We start from the raw sequence: 18,699 nt of genomic DNA on the forward strand, positions 1-18,699 counted from the left end.
GGAATTGGGCTTGTGGACCGAGAGGGCCTCTTACCGTGCTGTGGGTCTAAGTTTAATTTAATTTTAAGTTCAAAACCTGAAATGGCAGTTGGAAAGTTTAAATGGAGATGATTTTAAAAAAAACTTGGAAGAATAAATCATGACGGTCAGAAACAATTCACCGATTCCTGCAAAAATATATCTGGTTCTCCAAAATCCTTCAGGAGAAGGAACCTTTCCTGATGAGGACTATGCAATTATGAGACCAACCTCCTTAGTTCAGGGCTAAATAGGGATGGATGATAAATGATGGCAAATCCGATTACATTCACATCCGTGAATGAATAAATAGATAGAGTAGGTTAAATACAGTAAAGGCTCTGTATCCAAAGCGTAAAATACTTGGAGATCAATCACTTGATAAAATTGGATTCTGCTTTAATTACAGGATTTTCTCAGCAAAGCGCGAGAATAATCTAAAAGCAGTGTGCAGCTCTGCACAACCTTGCTGGATTAAAAGCAGTTTGCTCTGTTGAGTCCTCCATAACATACTCATCATTATGGCAACAGCATCAAGTTAAAAACAGAGCCATAACTCAAACTGAAAAAACAGGACTTGCCTCCACATTCATTGAAAGTGGGCATGCAGGAGGAGGAGGAGGAGGAGGTGAGGAAGGCGAATGCTATGTTGTCATTCATAGCAAGAGGATAGGAGTATAGAGATCCTGCTACAGCTGTACAGGGCCTTGGTGAGACCACATCAGGAGTACTATGCACAGTTTTGGTCTCCTTATCTGAGGAACAACATCCTCGCCATGGAGGGGATGCAGAGAAGATTCACTAGACTGACACGAGGGATGGAAGGACTTGGCTTGTATTCTCCAGAATGTAGAAGATTGAGAGGGTATTTTATAGAAACATATAGAATTCTTAAGGGATTAGACAGATTAAATGCAGGTAGGTGGTTTCCAATGCTGGGAAAAACCAGAACCAGGGGTCACAGTTTAAGGATAAGGGGAAAGTTTTTTTTAGGACTGAGATGAGGGAATTTTTTTTTCTCTCAGGGGTGGTGGATCTGTGGAATTCTTTGCCACAGGAAGTAGCTCAGGACGGTTCCTTGTCAATATTTAAGAGTAGGTTAGATTTGGCCCTTGTGGCTAAGGGGATCAGGGGGTATGGGGAGGAGGCAGGAACTGAGTACCAATCAGCCATGATCATATTGAATCATGTAGGCTTGAAAGGCCAAATGGCCTACTCCTGCACCTATGTTTCTATGTTGATAGAAGTATCAGTGCCAATAGAAAAATCAGTTCCTGGCACATTATTACTTCTGATAGTAGGCATAATACTCATAGGGATGCAAAACTCTTCAAAGGATGCACGTGCATAAATATAATTCCAACATTGCTTCATATGGCTGGATTTCCAGAACAAAAATAATTTAACATGTTTGGTTGTCTGTTGCACTGCATGATGCAACTATACTCATTGTATTGGTTTAATTGTGAGGAGAAGTTAGGCTTCCCAGTGCAAATACGTCACCTTTAAACAAGAGCATGCAAAGCAGTTGCAACAGACTCAAAAGTTTACAGTGAAACACACAGCCAAAAGCAGGAAGAGATAGAAGAGACATGTAAATGATTAGATGCAAACACAGGCAACACTTCATCATAATCGTGAAACTTAAATTAAGGAGTATTACTACTGAATAATTAATAGGACGCCTTACCATATGTTTGAAATGTGATTAACAAAACTTCAACAGAAGTTGCATGAATTCATTTTTTTTTAAATTATTAACCAAATTACCACTGAAAGAAAAAAATTGCATTTAAATACAAAACGTGATCAGATACTTTGGAGTATAATGAAGCAGGGAAGCGTACACAGAGGTGAACAGAAATATCTGCTCAGTAACGATTAAAAGTGCAGTTTAAAAAGCATGTGAAAAGGATGAGGAGGATATGCAAAATGGAAATTTGGGCCCTATGATTACTGACAAAGTAGGCATGAATCACGTTGGATGCAATTATATTTGGATGAATGTAAGGAGATCACTGAAACAAAAAAGGGCAGGAATAAGGGATTTGAATACAAATAAAAGATATTTCCACTGGAAGCATCAGTGAATTGGATCCCCCAAGGGTGATGGACGACGAGGACAACATGTAAATCATTGCTTCCCTCAGCAATATGTGACAGAAAATTGAATTGATCTGAAATAAATTATGGGAGGGGTATGGAGGACTATGGACTGGGTGCATGTTAGTGGGACGAGTACAGAACTGACTAGAAGGGCCAAAGGGGCTGTTTTCTATGCTGCAATGTTCTACGGATATGTTGTGACCACTTCTGGGTCAAATCACACCAATTGTGAAATTCAACTGGGAATTTCCTTGTAAACCTCGTGTAATTTCTGCAGTGGGAGTGCACCTCCCAGAATGTTCCTTGGGCATCATTGCCATCAAGCCAGTTCAGAGCCAAATGACTGATGGATGTTTGAGGCGTTGGTAGTAATGCAGTTAATTTGGGAATGCTCAGTCTCATTTCTTTCTGTTACAGCTGAACAGGAATAAAGGATCAAGAAAAACTGGATAAGTTTAACACTTTTTTCCCCCTTTTCAATGATATCAGCCAGGAATAGGAGTTTTTAAAAAACGAACAAAATTGAGTGATTATTTAATTTGATAGACAATAGAAATATTTTAAATGAAGAAACAAAACTTGCTGTTTCAATATACAGGTATACCCTGCTTTACGAATACTGGTACTCGGTTAAAGCAAATTTGCTTTTACGAAGAAATTGTGTTCACTATCCGAAAGAAATTTGAACGAGTTTTCGCTTTTATGAAAAATATCCTTCAATAGTAGTGAATGGGTCTTCGCTTTACACCACTTTGGCTTACGAAAGGTTTCTCAGGAATGGTCTACTTTCGTAAAGCAGGGTGTACCTGTACTTCCAAAAGCTTAAAAGAATGTTTTCCTTTTAAATATTTTCTTGGTGTTCACAGATAATGTTGATATTTGAGTTTCTTGAAAATAATGTGGTGTTGCCTTATTGGTGAATATAGAAAGTAATATGCATGAAAATGAAACAATTACTTTGGAATTATCCACAGGCAAAGCGATGATTAGTAAATCATAAACAGAAAGGTTTTTATGTTGCACTTGTAATTTTTTTTTCCTCCCTTTTTTACTGCTGTGTTATCGACCAGCACCTCCCTTCCCTCTCCCAGACAGGGAAATATCATATGGTTGCTTAGAGGACACACCACAGAAAAGCCCACAATTCCTGAAAAATTTAAGTTACCTAATCCATGACCCAACCTAATTCCAGGTAAAAGACAAATGCAATGATAATATTAAGTTGGAAAAAATATACTTTGGATAAGTGGAGAGGGTTACCTTTCTGTCCAAATACTTAAATTTCAAATAGTTTTGAGCAATAAATTCAATGGAATAAAATCTTTAACAAGCCACTGAGTATACTGGGTAGCATTTTTTTTTCCAAAAGGTTTGCTTCCTGAATAAAAATTGAGGATTATGATGGTCAACTTCAAGCTGAACACAAAGATCATTTCATGATTTGCTGTATCACATTGGAGAATCATTAAATGAAGGTTTAATTAATTAAATTAAATTAATTAATCACATATTGATGCTGATATATTGAGTTAGTTCAACAGACCTATCAATATTTTGTCGCTGATTTTCATTCGTACTCAGCATCGGATGCCTCTTGCGTCAGTATCCAACAATAGTCGGCCAGCAAAAATGAATTCCAGTTTTCCATGGTGGCAGTATCTTGGTGAAACCTTTCACCATGTTCATCACTGATTGCACCAAGATCAGTAAGGAAGAAATCCAAGTGCGAGTGCGGAAAGTGAATTTTAAATGACATGTTGCACTTCATAGTTTTGTATGCTTGAAGTAGATTTAAATTTGACAGGAAATCACAAAAATAGGTTATATCTAAAAGAGCAGTATGTGCCAGGAAAACTTTAAGCTGATTTTCATAATCAGCAGGCCAAAATCCATAAAATACACCTAAAAGTGTTCAGGAAGCAAGATCATTGTTGTCCAGTAGAAGTGTTAAAGCTGGTAAAATATAAACCTGCTTAAATAAACCTCTCGACAAAACCGATTCTGATTTGACTGTATCCTAAACTACTACAGTGTAACAAGGAAGATTATATTTTTCACTAAATAAAGGTTCTTCAATATCACCTTTGCTTTTCCAAAATGGAGAAGCAGATTGAAGGCACCACCAAAATCTGTATTGGTTAACAATACCGGTAGTTAGAATCCTGTGCTCAGGAAAATAATGAGTTTAATTAACCACAGTAAGAAACTCAACAGCCTGCTGTGATGAGAAGGTCCCACAGTGCAAAATAAATATGGCTTGAGATTTGTGAGGAAAGCCCATTGTTCTGAATGGCAGTATCAATTCTGCTGCTGCTGGTAGATATGTAGCCGAAGTCAGAACTGATCCCATACATCTCTCAAGACCATTACATTAAAAATATAGTCACGCATTCCCAGACAGACTTACGTCAGTTATAGCGTTCAGGGCAGTGTCTGCACCAATGCTGAAGTCGGAACCAGGCACATTGTTGGAGACAGTGGCAGGTACCATTACCATAGGGATACAAAACTCGTCGTACTTGGCTCGCCCAGCTAACAGTTCCAAAATTCCCAGGTAAGCCTGCAGAACATATTCAGGGTTAGCTCGCAGGTACAAGTGGTAAATTACAAACGTGGCAAGGACTGAAGGGAGAGCCACTTGGAGCATCCCAGTGTCAATCCTCATCGTCACAGAAACACTTCACTGCTGATATTGCCACAGCAAATTCAAGCCATCAATTAAACGTTGCAAAATATTTGATTCACTGTTAAATATAAAATATAAAAGATCCAAGAAATTAGACCCAATAACAAGCTGGTGTTTAAGCTTTACACAAGACCCTTACTATTTCACCCAATTAACAGTACCTTTTTACTGCATACTCCTTTTTAAACATACAATGGCATTTATTTGCAGTCAGAACCATAGAACATTGCAGCACAGAAACAGGCCCCTCGAACCTTTGAGTTTGTCCTGAAATGTTATTCTGCTCAGTCCCTTTGACCTGCTCACAGACTTTTCCCCTCACATCCATGCACCTGTCCAAATTTTTCTTGTCATTTAATAAACAGCCAAAAGCAAAGAAGGAAAATGACGGACTAATTCTGAACGATCGGTATCTTTTTCCCCATCTCCACCCTAATTGTAAGATTTTTTTTAAAGATATTGAAAACTTGAAGCAAGAACTATTGTATATTGCCGGAAGTGTATATTTGCAGTTTATACCTTTGTCTGAATCCCTTCATTAAACTCCAAACCAGATGCTTTTTATACGATACGCATATCATGGGCGATAGAATAAAATGTCTTTAAAACAGTGATTGGTCGGTCGTGTTCTGCAGTCCACTATCAATGGTAGTAGGACAGGCAGATTCAACTGCAACATTTAAAGGGGACCTTCATAAGTAATTGTGGAGAACATGGGGACAAGCGGAGGTATTTATGTATTGCTTTGGTAGAGATTTGATAAGCTGAATCATCTCCTTTTTTTGTGATTCTGTCATAGAGCAAATTTCCAGCAGACGAGCTATAGACCATTCTTCACAACATATGTTAATTTTGATTTCTAAATACTGGAACAATGTGAAACGTTGTGACAGTTCGAGGAACAGTTCTGACAAGTGATGAGCTGTGAAGTTTGAAACCATCTCCCTCCTGGTGTGGGGTGCTCAGATTTCAGATTTATTGTCAGAGTACATACAAGACAGCACATACAACCTTGAGATTCTTTTTTTTCCCTGTGATTGAGGAAGAATTACCGCTTATTAATAGTTCAAAAAAACTCCTGCATAAATTGTACACAGGTAAACAAATAAAGAAATGTAAGCAAAGTGATAGTGCAATATAGAGAGAAAGAAACAAAAATCAATAAAATGCAAAAGTAAGAATCCTTAAATGAGTTTGTTGTCGAGGAGGCTGATGGTGGAGAGGTAGCAGCTGTTCCTGAACCAGGTGGTACGAGTCTTGTGGCCCCTATACCTCTTTCCTGATGGTAGCAGCGAGAACAAAGTGTGTGCAGACTGGCAACTTTTATAAAATTCTCACCGCAGGAGCAAATTCTACTGAATTTGAATTGGCTCAGGACCAAGCCAGAGATCGTGTTTACATTTGAGTTCTCTCTGCATATTGGCTCAAGAGATTCCTTGTGGATCTGCTTACCAACATTCACGACTAATATCACTGAAATAATTGAGCATTGTGGAATGATAGCAGGTGAAAAATTAGAGGGTAATGGTGGCAGAGGTTGCTCAGTAGGCATAAAGTGATCTTCCACTGTATTCCAAAGTTGAGTACATTAATATTATAACTTATTCATAAATTTAAAGCTATACTATTGAACTATTGGTATCTTTTTTCCCCCATCTCCACCTTAATTGTAAGATTTTTTAAAAGATATTGAAAACTTGAAGCAAGAACTATTGCCTGCTTTCAGAATTACATTTTACCGGGGATGGTGGTGGAAGTTGGTACAATAGTAAAAGTCTTGGATCGATACACGGATGAAAAATAGAGGGCTATGGGTGTGAGGTAGGGAAAGATTAGAGTGTTGTGGAGTTGGTTTACATAGGTCAGCACAATGTGGGCCTGTACTGTGCTTACATTTGTTTCATCAGTATTATTTTTTTAAAGCAAGGCTAAGAAGGATTCTACATAAAAATCAATTTTACTATTAATTACACCGATAAATGAGAACTTCAGGAAATAAATCCTGCACGTACCTCAAAGCCACCAATCAGCAGAAGAGCGCTGATGTTATGCAAACGTAACTGCTCAGCAACAGCCTTCAGGTTGTTAACAGGAAGAGTGCTGTTCGAAACATGCAAAGTAAATGTCAGAAATGTTTCAGCTTGCACTCGGTAGCCACCTTAAACATTGAGGAAATATGCTTAATTTCAATGAATGATATCTCATATGCATGCAGAACTTTTGTAGGATGGAAAAGAGACAGCAATTTGAATATGCTACCAAGTAGAGCCGCATTTAGCATAGTTGTGAATGCAACGCTGTTACAGCGCCAGCAACCAGCATTCGAATCCAGCACTGTCTGTAAGGAGTTTGTATGCTCTCCCTGTGACTGCGTGGGTTTCCTCTGGGGGCTCCTGTTTCCTCCAATCCTTCAAAAAAATACTGGGGTTTGTCAGTTAATCAGGTGTAGTTGGGCGGTACAGGCTCGTGAGCTGAAAGGGCATGCGATATGTCTAAATTTAAGGTTTAAATTAAATTTAGAGTGTATGTTTTGGCCAGTTTAAATATGCCCAAAATAGGTCCAACATTGATTGAGTAAGCTTATTCCTCCCCTCCCTAATGCCACCAATCCAGCACCACCCCACCCTTTTCCACCTACTCAAACAAGTTCAGCCATTGGGAGTAATGAACTAGCTTCAAGTTTGGCTCGTATTGACTCCATCTGATGAGGAACAAATGATTGAGGAAGGTTTAGGAAGCTAGGTGGTGCTTTCATTGATGCAGGCAATAGATAGAGCTTGGTCCAAGAGATGGGCCAAGCGCAACTTGATGTCACCTGTAAAGTTATAAAAAACTGAAAACATTCAAAAATGTGGTGGAACTGATAAAAGGACACCAATCGAAGATGCTTGGCTGGAAATTGGATTTGGTAGCACTTTGAATTTTGTGATGCTTTGAGATTGAAATTTAACCGAGTAAATTGTGGTCATGTGATGCAGATGATAATAATGATGTTATTCATCCTGTGGCATTTGGGAAGCTTGGGAAGCTCATTACAGAAACATCCAGGAGGAAGTTCTCTCAATTCAAATGCACCAAAAGGCTTTGGTCCCTGAGTTCCTCCATCCTCTCAAAGCACTTTGATCTCCTCATGTCAGCATACTTCACTTGCATCCCTAGTGTAAAGCAAGCTCTCAAACCCCACCATTAGCAAAGGCCACGCCACCTTCCAACTGTAATCCTGATCTCTTCCACTCTTCCCAGAATTACACAGATACTGACTCAAAGTAAGCCCCCGAAACCTTCCCGTTCCTCAACCTTCACTGACTTTGTCATGAAAGAGCACTGGTTAGCATATTTTGGTAAACAACTGGCAACAGCTCAGATCGTGGGGCTTGAACTCATGAGCTTTCATCCTCTCAGTCATGGACTAAAACGTCATTAGAGGATTAAAAAAAAAGTTTAGGACATTGACTGAATCTTTCCAGTAATATTACGACACTTTTTAATGCTGGTTCTCATGATAATTTACATTTTGATTCACTCTGGATTAAAGACATACTCTAGCATCAGCCCTGCAATTACCGTTTAGTACCCAAAAGGGAACCACCTTGGCCAGTCCATCCTCCAACGTCGCCCCATTTAATTTCTTTGATCTGGGGAAGGAAAAGATAGTGTTACATTCTGAAAATGCAAAACATTTGAGCACTGATTGTGACTCTTGTTGATCTTCATTTGTATTTCACCCACCTTGAAAGCATGTGCTAAGAACAGTGAAACCCCTGGTATCTGGCACCTATGGGGAATGTTAGATGCTGGTTAAGTGAATTTTACGGTTGCTTGAGATTTCCTGATTGGCAAAATAACGGCAAGGCATGCAAATTTGAACTTCCGTATTTTTCACCTATTTATTTTTATTTTTTACCAGTTGCTTAAGGCTGCCGGTGGCTTGAATTCCAGATAACGGGAGTTTTACTGTAATATGATCCAACAGTGAGTTGGGGCATTGAGCTGATCTCAATTTCTGCTGCTTTAGAAACCAGTACCTTTTGGAATGGATGTGGTCATGTGCTGTGGAAGATGTAGCATTTACCTGACGAACTGTGGGGATGCACTTGCCCAGAAATTTCTACCGTGCAACATTGAAAATCAAACTTTTCCAAGAAAAGTTTCACTTAGAAAACTTGACTGTATTTCTTGTGAATCAATCCTTTTCACCCAACATGATTTCCATAAATCCTAACCATGACTAAATGCCCAAAATCCCCCTCCACTCCCATCCTGCTTTTACTCCCTACCCCAAATCGAGTTGCATTTCTGATCTTCTCTACATCATTCAGTCTGTAGGGCTCTTGAAAATCTTTCAAATATCCCTCTGTTGTAGCATTAACACCCAGTCTCCAACTGAAAAACACCAGATTAACAGAGGAATGTGGCCTGGAATGGAAGGCTACAGTTATAAAGTGAGGGATTATGATTGTAGGAGGCTGAAGAGTGACTTTATAGAGGTTAGTGCAGCAGTCAGCGCAACACTATTACAGCGCCAGCGACTGGGATTCAAATCCCGCGCTGTCTGTAAGAAGTCTGTATGTCCTCCTGTGTCTGCACGAGATTCTTCCAGGTGCTCTGGTTTCCTCCCACCCTTCAAAACATACTAGAGATGTAGATTAATGGGGTATAATTGGACAACATGGGCACATGGGCTAAAATGGCCTGTCACTGTACTGTATGTATGAATGTCTAAATGTGCATAAGATTATGAGAGGCATGGACAGGGTATCCAGCCAGCACTTTTTTCCCCAGGGCAACAATGGACAATACCAAAGCACATTGTTTAAAATTAGTGGAGCAAAGTTTATTGAGGATGTCAGAAGTAAGTTTTTATTTTTGGGTGCCTGGAATGCATTGCTGGCGAGGGTGGAAGGTAGAAGCTGGTATAACAGGGACATTTAAAATACTCTTGGATACGTTAGACAAATTAAATACAAGAACTATTAAAATGCTAAAAAAACAATTGTGGACCACATAAAAAGCTGAAGTTAAGCTTATGCTTAAATAGTGATTATTTGGTGGAAGCATCTTAGGAAATCGGAGGGAAAACGGGGACAGCTTCAGATTCACTGTAGGGATGTATATAAACAGTTGGGAAACTCACTTGTCCTTTCATAAAGCCTTCAAACCCATCAGTGACTGCTAACATCCTGTGTCCTTCAGAGATGCATGTTCTCACTGCAGAGCGAACTGCCGCGTTCATCCCAGCTGCAGGGGCGCCCACATTAAGGATGGCCACGTTGAATTGGATCTGTGGAGATGAAGAAAGGAGGAGATTGATAACACATTGTCAATGGAATGTTGGCATTCATTACAAGAGGATTGGATTCAATTTAGGAGCAGGGAAATTGTTCTGCAACTGTAGAGGGCACTGCTGAGGATACACCTGGAGTTCTGCAGGCAGTTCTGATCTCCTTCGTTGAGGAAGGATGTTCTGGCTTTGGAGGAGATGCAGAGGAGGTTAACCAGGTTGATTCCAGAGATAAGGGGGTTACCCTTCGAGGAGATATTGAGTTGCCTGGGGCTGTACCCTCTTGAATTTAGAAGAATGAGAGGGGATGTCATAGAAACGTGTAAAATTATGAAAGGTATAGATAAGGCAAGTTATTCCCATTGGTGGGGGAGATGGACTTGGGGACATAGCCTCAAATTACAGGGTAGTAGATTTAGGACAGAGATAAGCAGGAGCTGCTTTTCCCAGAGGGTGGTGAATCTATAGAATTCCTGTCCATTGAAGTAGTAGAGGTGAGCTCAGTAAATAAATTTAAGACAAGGTTGGATAGATTTTTACAAAGTAGGGGAATTAATGGATATGGGGAAAAGGCAGGTAAGTGGAGCCATGATCTCACTGAATGATGGGGCCGGATGGCCCACTCCTGCTCCTTTTTCTAATGTTCACAAAACAGCACTTGAAACAGGGTTCAGATAGAGTATTTGACTTTGGGCTAAATTGTTAAACTCCTGGTTGCAAATCAACAGCTCACTTTATATTGGATCTCGTTTCTATTTCCTCTAAAATCACTAGAAACTGAAATAGAAACAAACCTTTAATAATACATTTCTTTCTGTGCTATTATGAAACTCAATGCATTGTAGACTTACATCAGGTTGATGTGCTGGAGATTTTCTGTGCGCCAGACACTTGTAAGTATTTAAGTTGTTTTCAAAACTCCTGCAGGGAAAAACAATAAATAAGCAAAAGGAATATTGCTATTAGATTTGAAAACCTGTACGACTAAATTAGCAGGGAATAACTTGAGAACACAAAATTAACATCATGAATTGTCAGATAATTTAGGTAAAGCAATTACGGAGGTGTTGAGAGGGGGGAAAAAAATTTCCCCAAATCATAGTGGGAGTTTAGAGCTCATCAGTTTGGTGAAAGTAAAAAACTTCACACTTAAGGTGCACTTGGATATATACTCTTTCAAACTGCCATGTAAAATGGGGTTAACTGGGCAATTTGCATGATTAGCGCCCCAGTTGTGCGGCATTGTGAAAGGGTCCAACGAGTTCAACCCTGTCGGAACCTAACTGGGTCCCTGACCTACCTCAGAGGTAGTCAGGGAACCCAGTAAAACTTATCTAGGTGTTGTCAACGGCTGATTTGAAAAGGAAAATGGATGGCTAGCTTATTCCAGTGATATCAGTGCTTGTGTGCGGGTATCACTATGGCAACAAGAATCTGAACATTCTTCCCGTTCGCCGTACTTCCGTTGAGTGCGTGGTGCAACATTAACCTCTTCATCGCGGGGGCAGGATCCCCTTAAATCGCCAGGTTGGTGATTTAATGGGTAGATCCCCTTGCGATTTGATAGGTGCTTCCAGCACCTTTTCTTCAGTAATCGCACCCGGGTTCCAGGAGGGCTACCCAGGTGCTGCAATTTAAAAGGGGTGCAGTGGTTCTCAACCTTTTTCTTTCCACTCACATCCCACTTTAAGTAATCCCTATACCATCAGTGCTCTGTGATTAGTAAGGGATTGCTTAACATGGTATACGAGTGGGAAGGGAAGGTTGAGAATCACTGGTCCAAACCCAATTGTTACTGAAATATTTTGCTTGAGAAAAATTGTCAGTGTCCCATTTCTTTTGAAGTTAAGAAATCGAGTCAATTAGGGGCGATTAAAACAAAGGTTTTCAAACTTTTTCTTTCCATCCACAGACCACCTTAATCTTCTTTTCTTTCTTTCGCTAGGCTTCGCGGACAAAGATTTATGGAGGGGTATGTCCACGTCTGCTGCAGGCTCGTTGGTGACTAACAAGTCCGATGCGGGACAGGCAGGCACGGTTGCAGCAGTTGAAAGGGAAAATTGGTTGGTTGTGGTTGGGTGTTGGGTTTTTCTTCCTTTGTCTTTTGTCAGTGAGGTGGGCTCTGCAGTCTTCTTCAAAGGAGGTTGCTGCCCGCCGAACTGTGAGGCGCCAAGATGCACGGTTGGAGGCGAGATCAGCCCACTGGCGGTGGTCAATGGGGCAGGCACCAAGAGATCTCCTTGTACCTCTTCTTTGGTGCACCTCTGTCTCGGTGGCCAGTGGATAGCTCACCATAGAACACAATCTTGGGAAAGCGATGGTCCTCCATTCTGGAGACGTGACCCACCCAGCACAGTTGGGTCTTCGTCAGCATGGATTCGATGCTTGTGGACTCTGCCAGCTCGAGTACTTCAATGTTGGTGATGAAGTCACTCCAATGAATGTTGAGGATGGAGCGGAGACAGCGCTGATGGAAGCGTTCTAGGAGCCGTAGGTGATGCCGGTAGAGGACCCATGATTCGGAGCCGAACAGGAGCGTGAGTATGACAACGGCTCTGTACACGCAGATCATTGTGTGTTTCTTCAGGTGGTTGAACCACCTGAAGAAACACACAAAGATCAGCGAAAAAAAAAAAGAACCACAACCACCTTAATCAATCCCTTACTAATCAGATCATTGACGATAAAGGGATTACTTAAAGTGGGATGTGAGTGGAAAGAAAAAGGTTGAGAACTACTGGAATGGAAGGACCAGATCTGCAAGTGGCAGCTTGGATTAGTCTGAATAATCATTGGTTTCTATGGATGTGATGAGTTGATTCAGATGTGTTGAGCTTCCCTTTTGGACTTTAAATATTCATGAAGACAACCTTATTTACAATGCACCAAACCCCTCAGCTCTTCACCAAAGCATGCACATGTGACCCAAGGCATCTCTGTCCTGTGGGGAAAGATAAAAGTAAATGCAGATGGGCACTTACTTTATAATCATATAACAGTTTAAGGCACGGAAACAGGCCATATCAGCCCTTCGAATCTGCGCCGGTTCACTTGAACAACTCCACTAGTTCCCCCCTCCCACTCTCCACCCATAACCCTCCAACCCCCTCATATCCATGTACACATCCAACCTTCTCTTAAATGACAGAAAGGACCTTGCCGCAACTATCTCCTCTGGAAGATCATTCCATTCTGCCACCACTCTGAGTGAAGAAGCATCCTCTAACATTTCTCCTAAAGTTTTGCCCCCTTACACTTAACTTATGCCCTCTTGTTCCAACCTCCCCTGCCCTCAGGGGAAAGAGTCTACTCACATCTAGTTTATCTATTCCCTTCATAATTTTAAATACCTCTATCAAATCCCCTCTCAACCGTCTACGTTCCAATAAATAAAGTCCCAGTCTCCTAACCTTTTTCTGTACTCTAGATGTTGTAAGCCAGGCAACATTTTTGTAAATCTTCTCTGCACCCTCTCCACCTTATCTATATCTTTCCTATAATTTGGAGACCAGAACTGAACACAATACTCCAAACCTGGCCTCACCAATGCCTTAAACAGTCGCAGCATCACTTTCCAGCTCCTATACTCTATACTATAATTTATGAAGGCCAGCATACAACACACCTTCTTAACACCACCCTGTCTACATGGGAATCCACCATAATTCCAAGGTCCCTCTGTGTGCCTCACTGCCCTCCCCTTAACTGTATATGTCCTATTTTGGTTATTTTTTTCCGAAATGCAGCACCTTGCACTTGTCTACATTAAATTCCATCTGCCATCTTTCAGCCCACTCTTCCAAACCAAATCCTTCTGTAATCCAAGAAAATGTACCTCACTATCCACCACTCCCTCTATTTTCATATCATCTGCATATTTGCTTACCCAGTTAACCACCCCCTCATCCAAATCATTAATATAAATGATATGCCGGTTGCCCAAGGCTGCCGATTGCTTGCATTTAGATTAATAGGGGTTTTACTGTACTTGTTTATTACATCAGTGGCATTTGTGCTTTGTCCTTTTGCATGTTCTCCCTGAATGCGGTATATCAAACAGAATTTTTAATGCTTTGTAATTTTAATGTGCATTTAATTCAATGTATTTGCCCTGTTTATTTAATTTCTTTAACAAAATGCATTTTAATAAATTTTTAAAAAACTTTTAACCATCAAATATATTTCATAACTTTAAAAATCTGTGGGCATTCATGGGTTTGACCTCATAATGCAAAGGGGCTTGACATCTTAGACATTGAGATAATCCCTGGACAATCTTCCAGTCTGTTGGATTTCTCATGGCGTGCAAGGAGCATAAACCATTGTCCACTACCTTGACCAGTATCACTGAAAGCAATCCAACAACCTATATCATCCAGGTACCCAAGGATAGAGTTGTGAAAAAAAACCTGAGAAGATCAGGAATGATTAAAAATCTGCTTTATGTGTTTCTGTCTATATATTTTAAACATTTAATTCTTAATTGGCTATGGAGTAATTTAATACAGAAAGAAACGCACCGAGCCCATTCTGTCAACCGCCCATTTACACTAATCCTACATTAATGCCATACTTTTTATCTTCCCATCAACTTCACCCAGATTCTACTTCTCACCAACATGTAATTTACAGTGGCTAATCAACCATTTTGGGATGTGGGAGGAAAAGCCAATATTTGGGTGACACCCATATTGTCATGAGGAGAATGGGCAAATTTGAATGGACAGCACCCAAGGTTAAGATTGAACCTGGGTCTCTGACATTGTGAGGCAGCTGCTCCACTAGAGCGCCACTCCTAACAAGAAATTGTAAATTAGGTCCATTTAGTCTTTCCTCGCACACATACTGAACAATATGTTGTTGAACCAGACAACCTTAATCTTGCAGGAGAACGTATTCTGCAATTTAATGCACGTCATTCTCTGCAAATCATGGACTTATGGTGCATGATCAAGCACACACAAGCTCAGAACGGACACAGCGCTGCAGATAGGCTGCATGTTTGACACCATGCAATAGCTAGCTGTAAAGCTGAAGACAATAGGGTAACACCTCCCACAAGTACAAGTCAAATGCCATCTTACCTGCCACGCAGTTTCACTGCTTCGTCAAACCTCCCTTCATCCATGGCCTTCTGAACTTCCATGGTCTAAATTGTAACATTTTAAAAGTATATAACATTAAACTTACAACATCATGAATATAACTTTCCTTTTCAAGAGGAAATAAGCTTTGCAATTTTCAAGTGGAAATGAGCTTTAAAATTGTCAAGGTTATTTCCATTTTATTGATTCTCAATTGAATTGTTCAAACACAATTGAAAGGTTTTTTTTGTTCTAAATACAAGTTAAGATATTCTATTAAAAATAATCCACAAATTCCTTATAACAGCTATTTTTTTTTTACATAAAAGATAAGGGTTCTTGCTTTGTTCAGACCATCTGCAAGGATTAATCATGGACAGTGATACTTAATTCTAGAGATAAGGGAAAAGGAAACTGTTCTGGATAATCCATCATAATTTTATCTCATGTTGCAATATAACTCAGCAAGTGTACTCCTTTTTCCAATGAGTGATGGTGAGGTATTTGCATACAGAGCCAGTAGGTTTATTAGACCAATACCATGGCCACGAGGCTACTGCAACCAATGTACTTTCTAGTCTTTGATTCCCATTGCTATTCACTTCCTTTCTCTACACCAGTCGTTCTCAATCACAAATGCATGGAGCACCAATGGGGGAAGGAAGGGGCGCTCAAGCCCTTTTCCAGACGACTGACAGGATTTTTGCTTTGTTTTGGTGGCAAGATTATTAGAGAATTTTAGAGGTTTTTTTGTTGTACATACAATCTTGTCCTACATTCCTACATAGTACGGTAAAACCCCTGGTATCCAGCACCTGTGGGGATTGGTAGATGCCGGTTAAATAAATTTTACGGTTGCTTGAGAACACGTGTTGCATGAATGGTGAACTAATGGCTGTGTGACAAATTTTATACCTGTTTTTTTAATTTGTTCATTTTCTGCAATTGTTTTGCCTATTAAGGCTGCTGGTTGCTTGCATTCCCATTAATAGGGGTTTTACTGAACTTGTTTATTACATCAGTGGCATTTGTGCTTTGCCCATTTGCATGTTCTCCCTGTTTCCAGTATATCAAACAAGCACATTAAGTTAGCTTCCCTCTTGCAGTCTCCAGCATTGCAGCAACATGGAAAAGTACAATGTCGCAGTCTGACTGGTGGTGACTGCAGGACATGTTGAGACTGAAAGCCCAAGGGGGTGCAGTGAACTGGAATTTACTGTTTTGTGTAAAGTAGACGGCCCACCCCTCATCTTGGCTCTGCCTCTGTCAGTTCCAATATAAATCCCGTTTTCCTGCCTTACCCCAGATTGACCTGAAGACCTCTGTAAATAATGGTCATTAGTTGTATGTTAATAAAAGTTTGTGTTCCTCACAAGTCTCTGAATACTATCAATCACGATACAATTTCATTAACTTACCAGTATTTACAGAGGTCTTCAGGTGAATCCGATGTATGCCTACGTAGCATACCCGGATGTCAGGGAGAACTGTCTCAATCAGATCTCTGGCACCTTCAGGAACTGAGGTCCTGATGCCCTCAATAGGCCTGGAACTTCCAAACACCCTGCGCAGGGTTCCAGATGACGTGGTTCCAACTGAGCTACCATTGGATCTGGGACCCCAGAGCCTCTCTCTGATCCCCATGACCCAAGAATCACAGGAGACACAGGAAGTTCTGGAAGAGCAAAATCCACCAGTGCTAAGATGCTCAACCAGAATAACCAGGCCCTCTGACAGACTCAACTTGTAAATAACTGTAAAAATTTTTTTTTCCTTCTGTATGTGGTCTCTGTTTTCGCCCACAGGTTCTTTTCTAAAGGAAGGGGTGAATATGCAGTGAACTGCAATTCACTGTCTGTGTGTAAAGTAGATGACCGACCCCTCCTCTTGGCTCCGACCCTGTTGGACCCAATATAAACACTGTTTTCCCGCCTTACCCCAGATTCACCTGAACAGCTCTGTAAATACTGGCCATTACTTGTAAGTTAATAAATGCACATTGGTGCTTCTCACAAGCCTCTGAGTAGTATCACGTTACCGGGGGCTAATGAGAGGAACACGCATTTAGCATCACATGTGTTAAGAGGCAAGGTTAACAAAGCTATGGATTACCTCTTTAAAGTGAAGAAGGATAAGAGGTGACTTAATAGAGGTCTGCAGGATTAAGATGGGCATAGATAAGGTGAACAGCCAGCACCTTTTACCCAAAGCGACAATAGCAAATATCAGAAGACATCTGTACAAGGTGAGGGGGGGTGGGGGGTAAAGTTTTGGAGAGTTGTCTGGAGTACATTTTTTTTTAATACACATGGGTGGTGGTGGAGGTTGGGACAATAGGGATATTTAAAAACTCTTAGACAGGCACATTTATGCAAGAAAAGTTAAAAGGTTCTGGGAAGGATTAGATTAATTTTAATTTAGAAAAAAATTAATTTTAATTTACAGCACGGTAACAGGCCCTTTTGGCCCAATTGCACCCAATTGACCTACAACTCTTCGAACCTCTTGGAGGGAGGGAGGGAGGAAAGTGGAGACCCTGGGGAAAAACCACGCAGACATGGGAAGAATGTACAAATAGAAGGCGCGGGATTTGAACCCCAGCACCGATTGCTGGAGCTCTAACAGCATTGCGCTAACCACTACATTAACCATGCCGGCCCGTTATAACTGGGTTGAGTAGGTTTATACAGGTTAGCACAGCATCTTGGACCGGGGTGCCTGTACTGTAATGTCCTATCATCCCAACTCTTCATATTTTCAACTTTTGCACCAAGTTGTTCTGCTAACTTTGAGCCATCTTTCCACTCTCCACCTATAACAAGCTCTAGGACCTGCAGCAGACTGTAGACTGAGAAATACTGGTCTGGATAACAGGAGATGCATGCAAGGACATGCAGCACGGTAACAGGCCCTTTTGGCCCACAATTGACTGGTTGGCTTGCTGCCAATTTGGAAATGGTGTAATTTTTATTATTTACAGCATGGTAGAAACTGAATCTGGCCATTTAACCCCATGCTGCCCTTTATTATGAATAAAGCACCAGGCATGAGTCTTAATACAACGTAGAAATCTACCTCTCCCTACAGTGTTGTGCCGACCTAATAGCCTACTGTAACGACTGCCTAGAATCTCCCAACGACATTTTTCATAGCTCCATGTCCCTATCTAGTATTCTTCCTATCAATTTCTTGATGGTGCCTCCCAGTTGATCTTACTATGTTCCCATTTGCCAGTTTAATGGAATTCACTTAAACCAATCAATGAAACCACTGCCTGCCCATGCAAGATTTCAGATGCCTGCCTTTCATTCATCTGCGTAGAAATAACTTTGGATGTGACAGGTTTTCTGGGTGCAGGGACACATAATTAGATAGATGCAGATGACTGAAATCAACCGTTGCTACTTTGATTGTGTGGTTCCCTTCTCGCCAGTTCAGCCATTCTGAAAGTACATTTTCAGGGTCACCCTCCAATCCTGTTTTTCTTTCTTTGGAAGATTCCGACTCAAATCAGGTCTTGATAT

The 18,699-nt window shown here is 40.7% G+C and overlaps 1 protein-coding gene across 5 annotated transcripts in view; it reads right to left on the reverse strand.

Moving 5' to 3' along the window:
* LOC138751843 (ATP-dependent 6-phosphofructokinase, platelet type-like) overlaps nt 1-18,699 on the reverse strand; it is a 98,288-nt gene that overhangs the window by 46,868 nt on the left and 32,721 nt on the right. For all 5 annotated transcript variants that reach the window (XM_069914676.1, XM_069914677.1, XM_069914675.1 and 2 more), the window contains 6 exons: nt 15,176-15,240; nt 10,943-11,012; nt 9,945-10,091; nt 8,375-8,445; nt 6,823-6,910; nt 4,532-4,684 (listed from right to left, as the gene is read on the reverse strand). In XM_069914676.1, coding sequence (XP_069770777.1) covers nt 4,532-4,684; nt 6,823-6,910; nt 8,375-8,445; nt 9,945-10,091; nt 10,943-11,012; nt 15,176-15,240 — 594 coding nt within the window. The remainder of the gene's footprint in view (nt 1-4,531; nt 4,685-6,822; nt 6,911-8,374; nt 8,446-9,944; nt 10,092-10,942; nt 11,013-15,175; nt 15,241-18,699) is intronic.

Source organism: Narcine bancroftii, chromosome 1 (genome assembly GCF_036971445.1).
Source record: "Narcine bancroftii isolate sNarBan1 chromosome 1, sNarBan1.hap1, whole genome shotgun sequence".
NCBI classification, from domain to species: Eukaryota; Metazoa; Chordata; class Chondrichthyes; order Torpediniformes; family Narcinidae; genus Narcine; species Narcine bancroftii.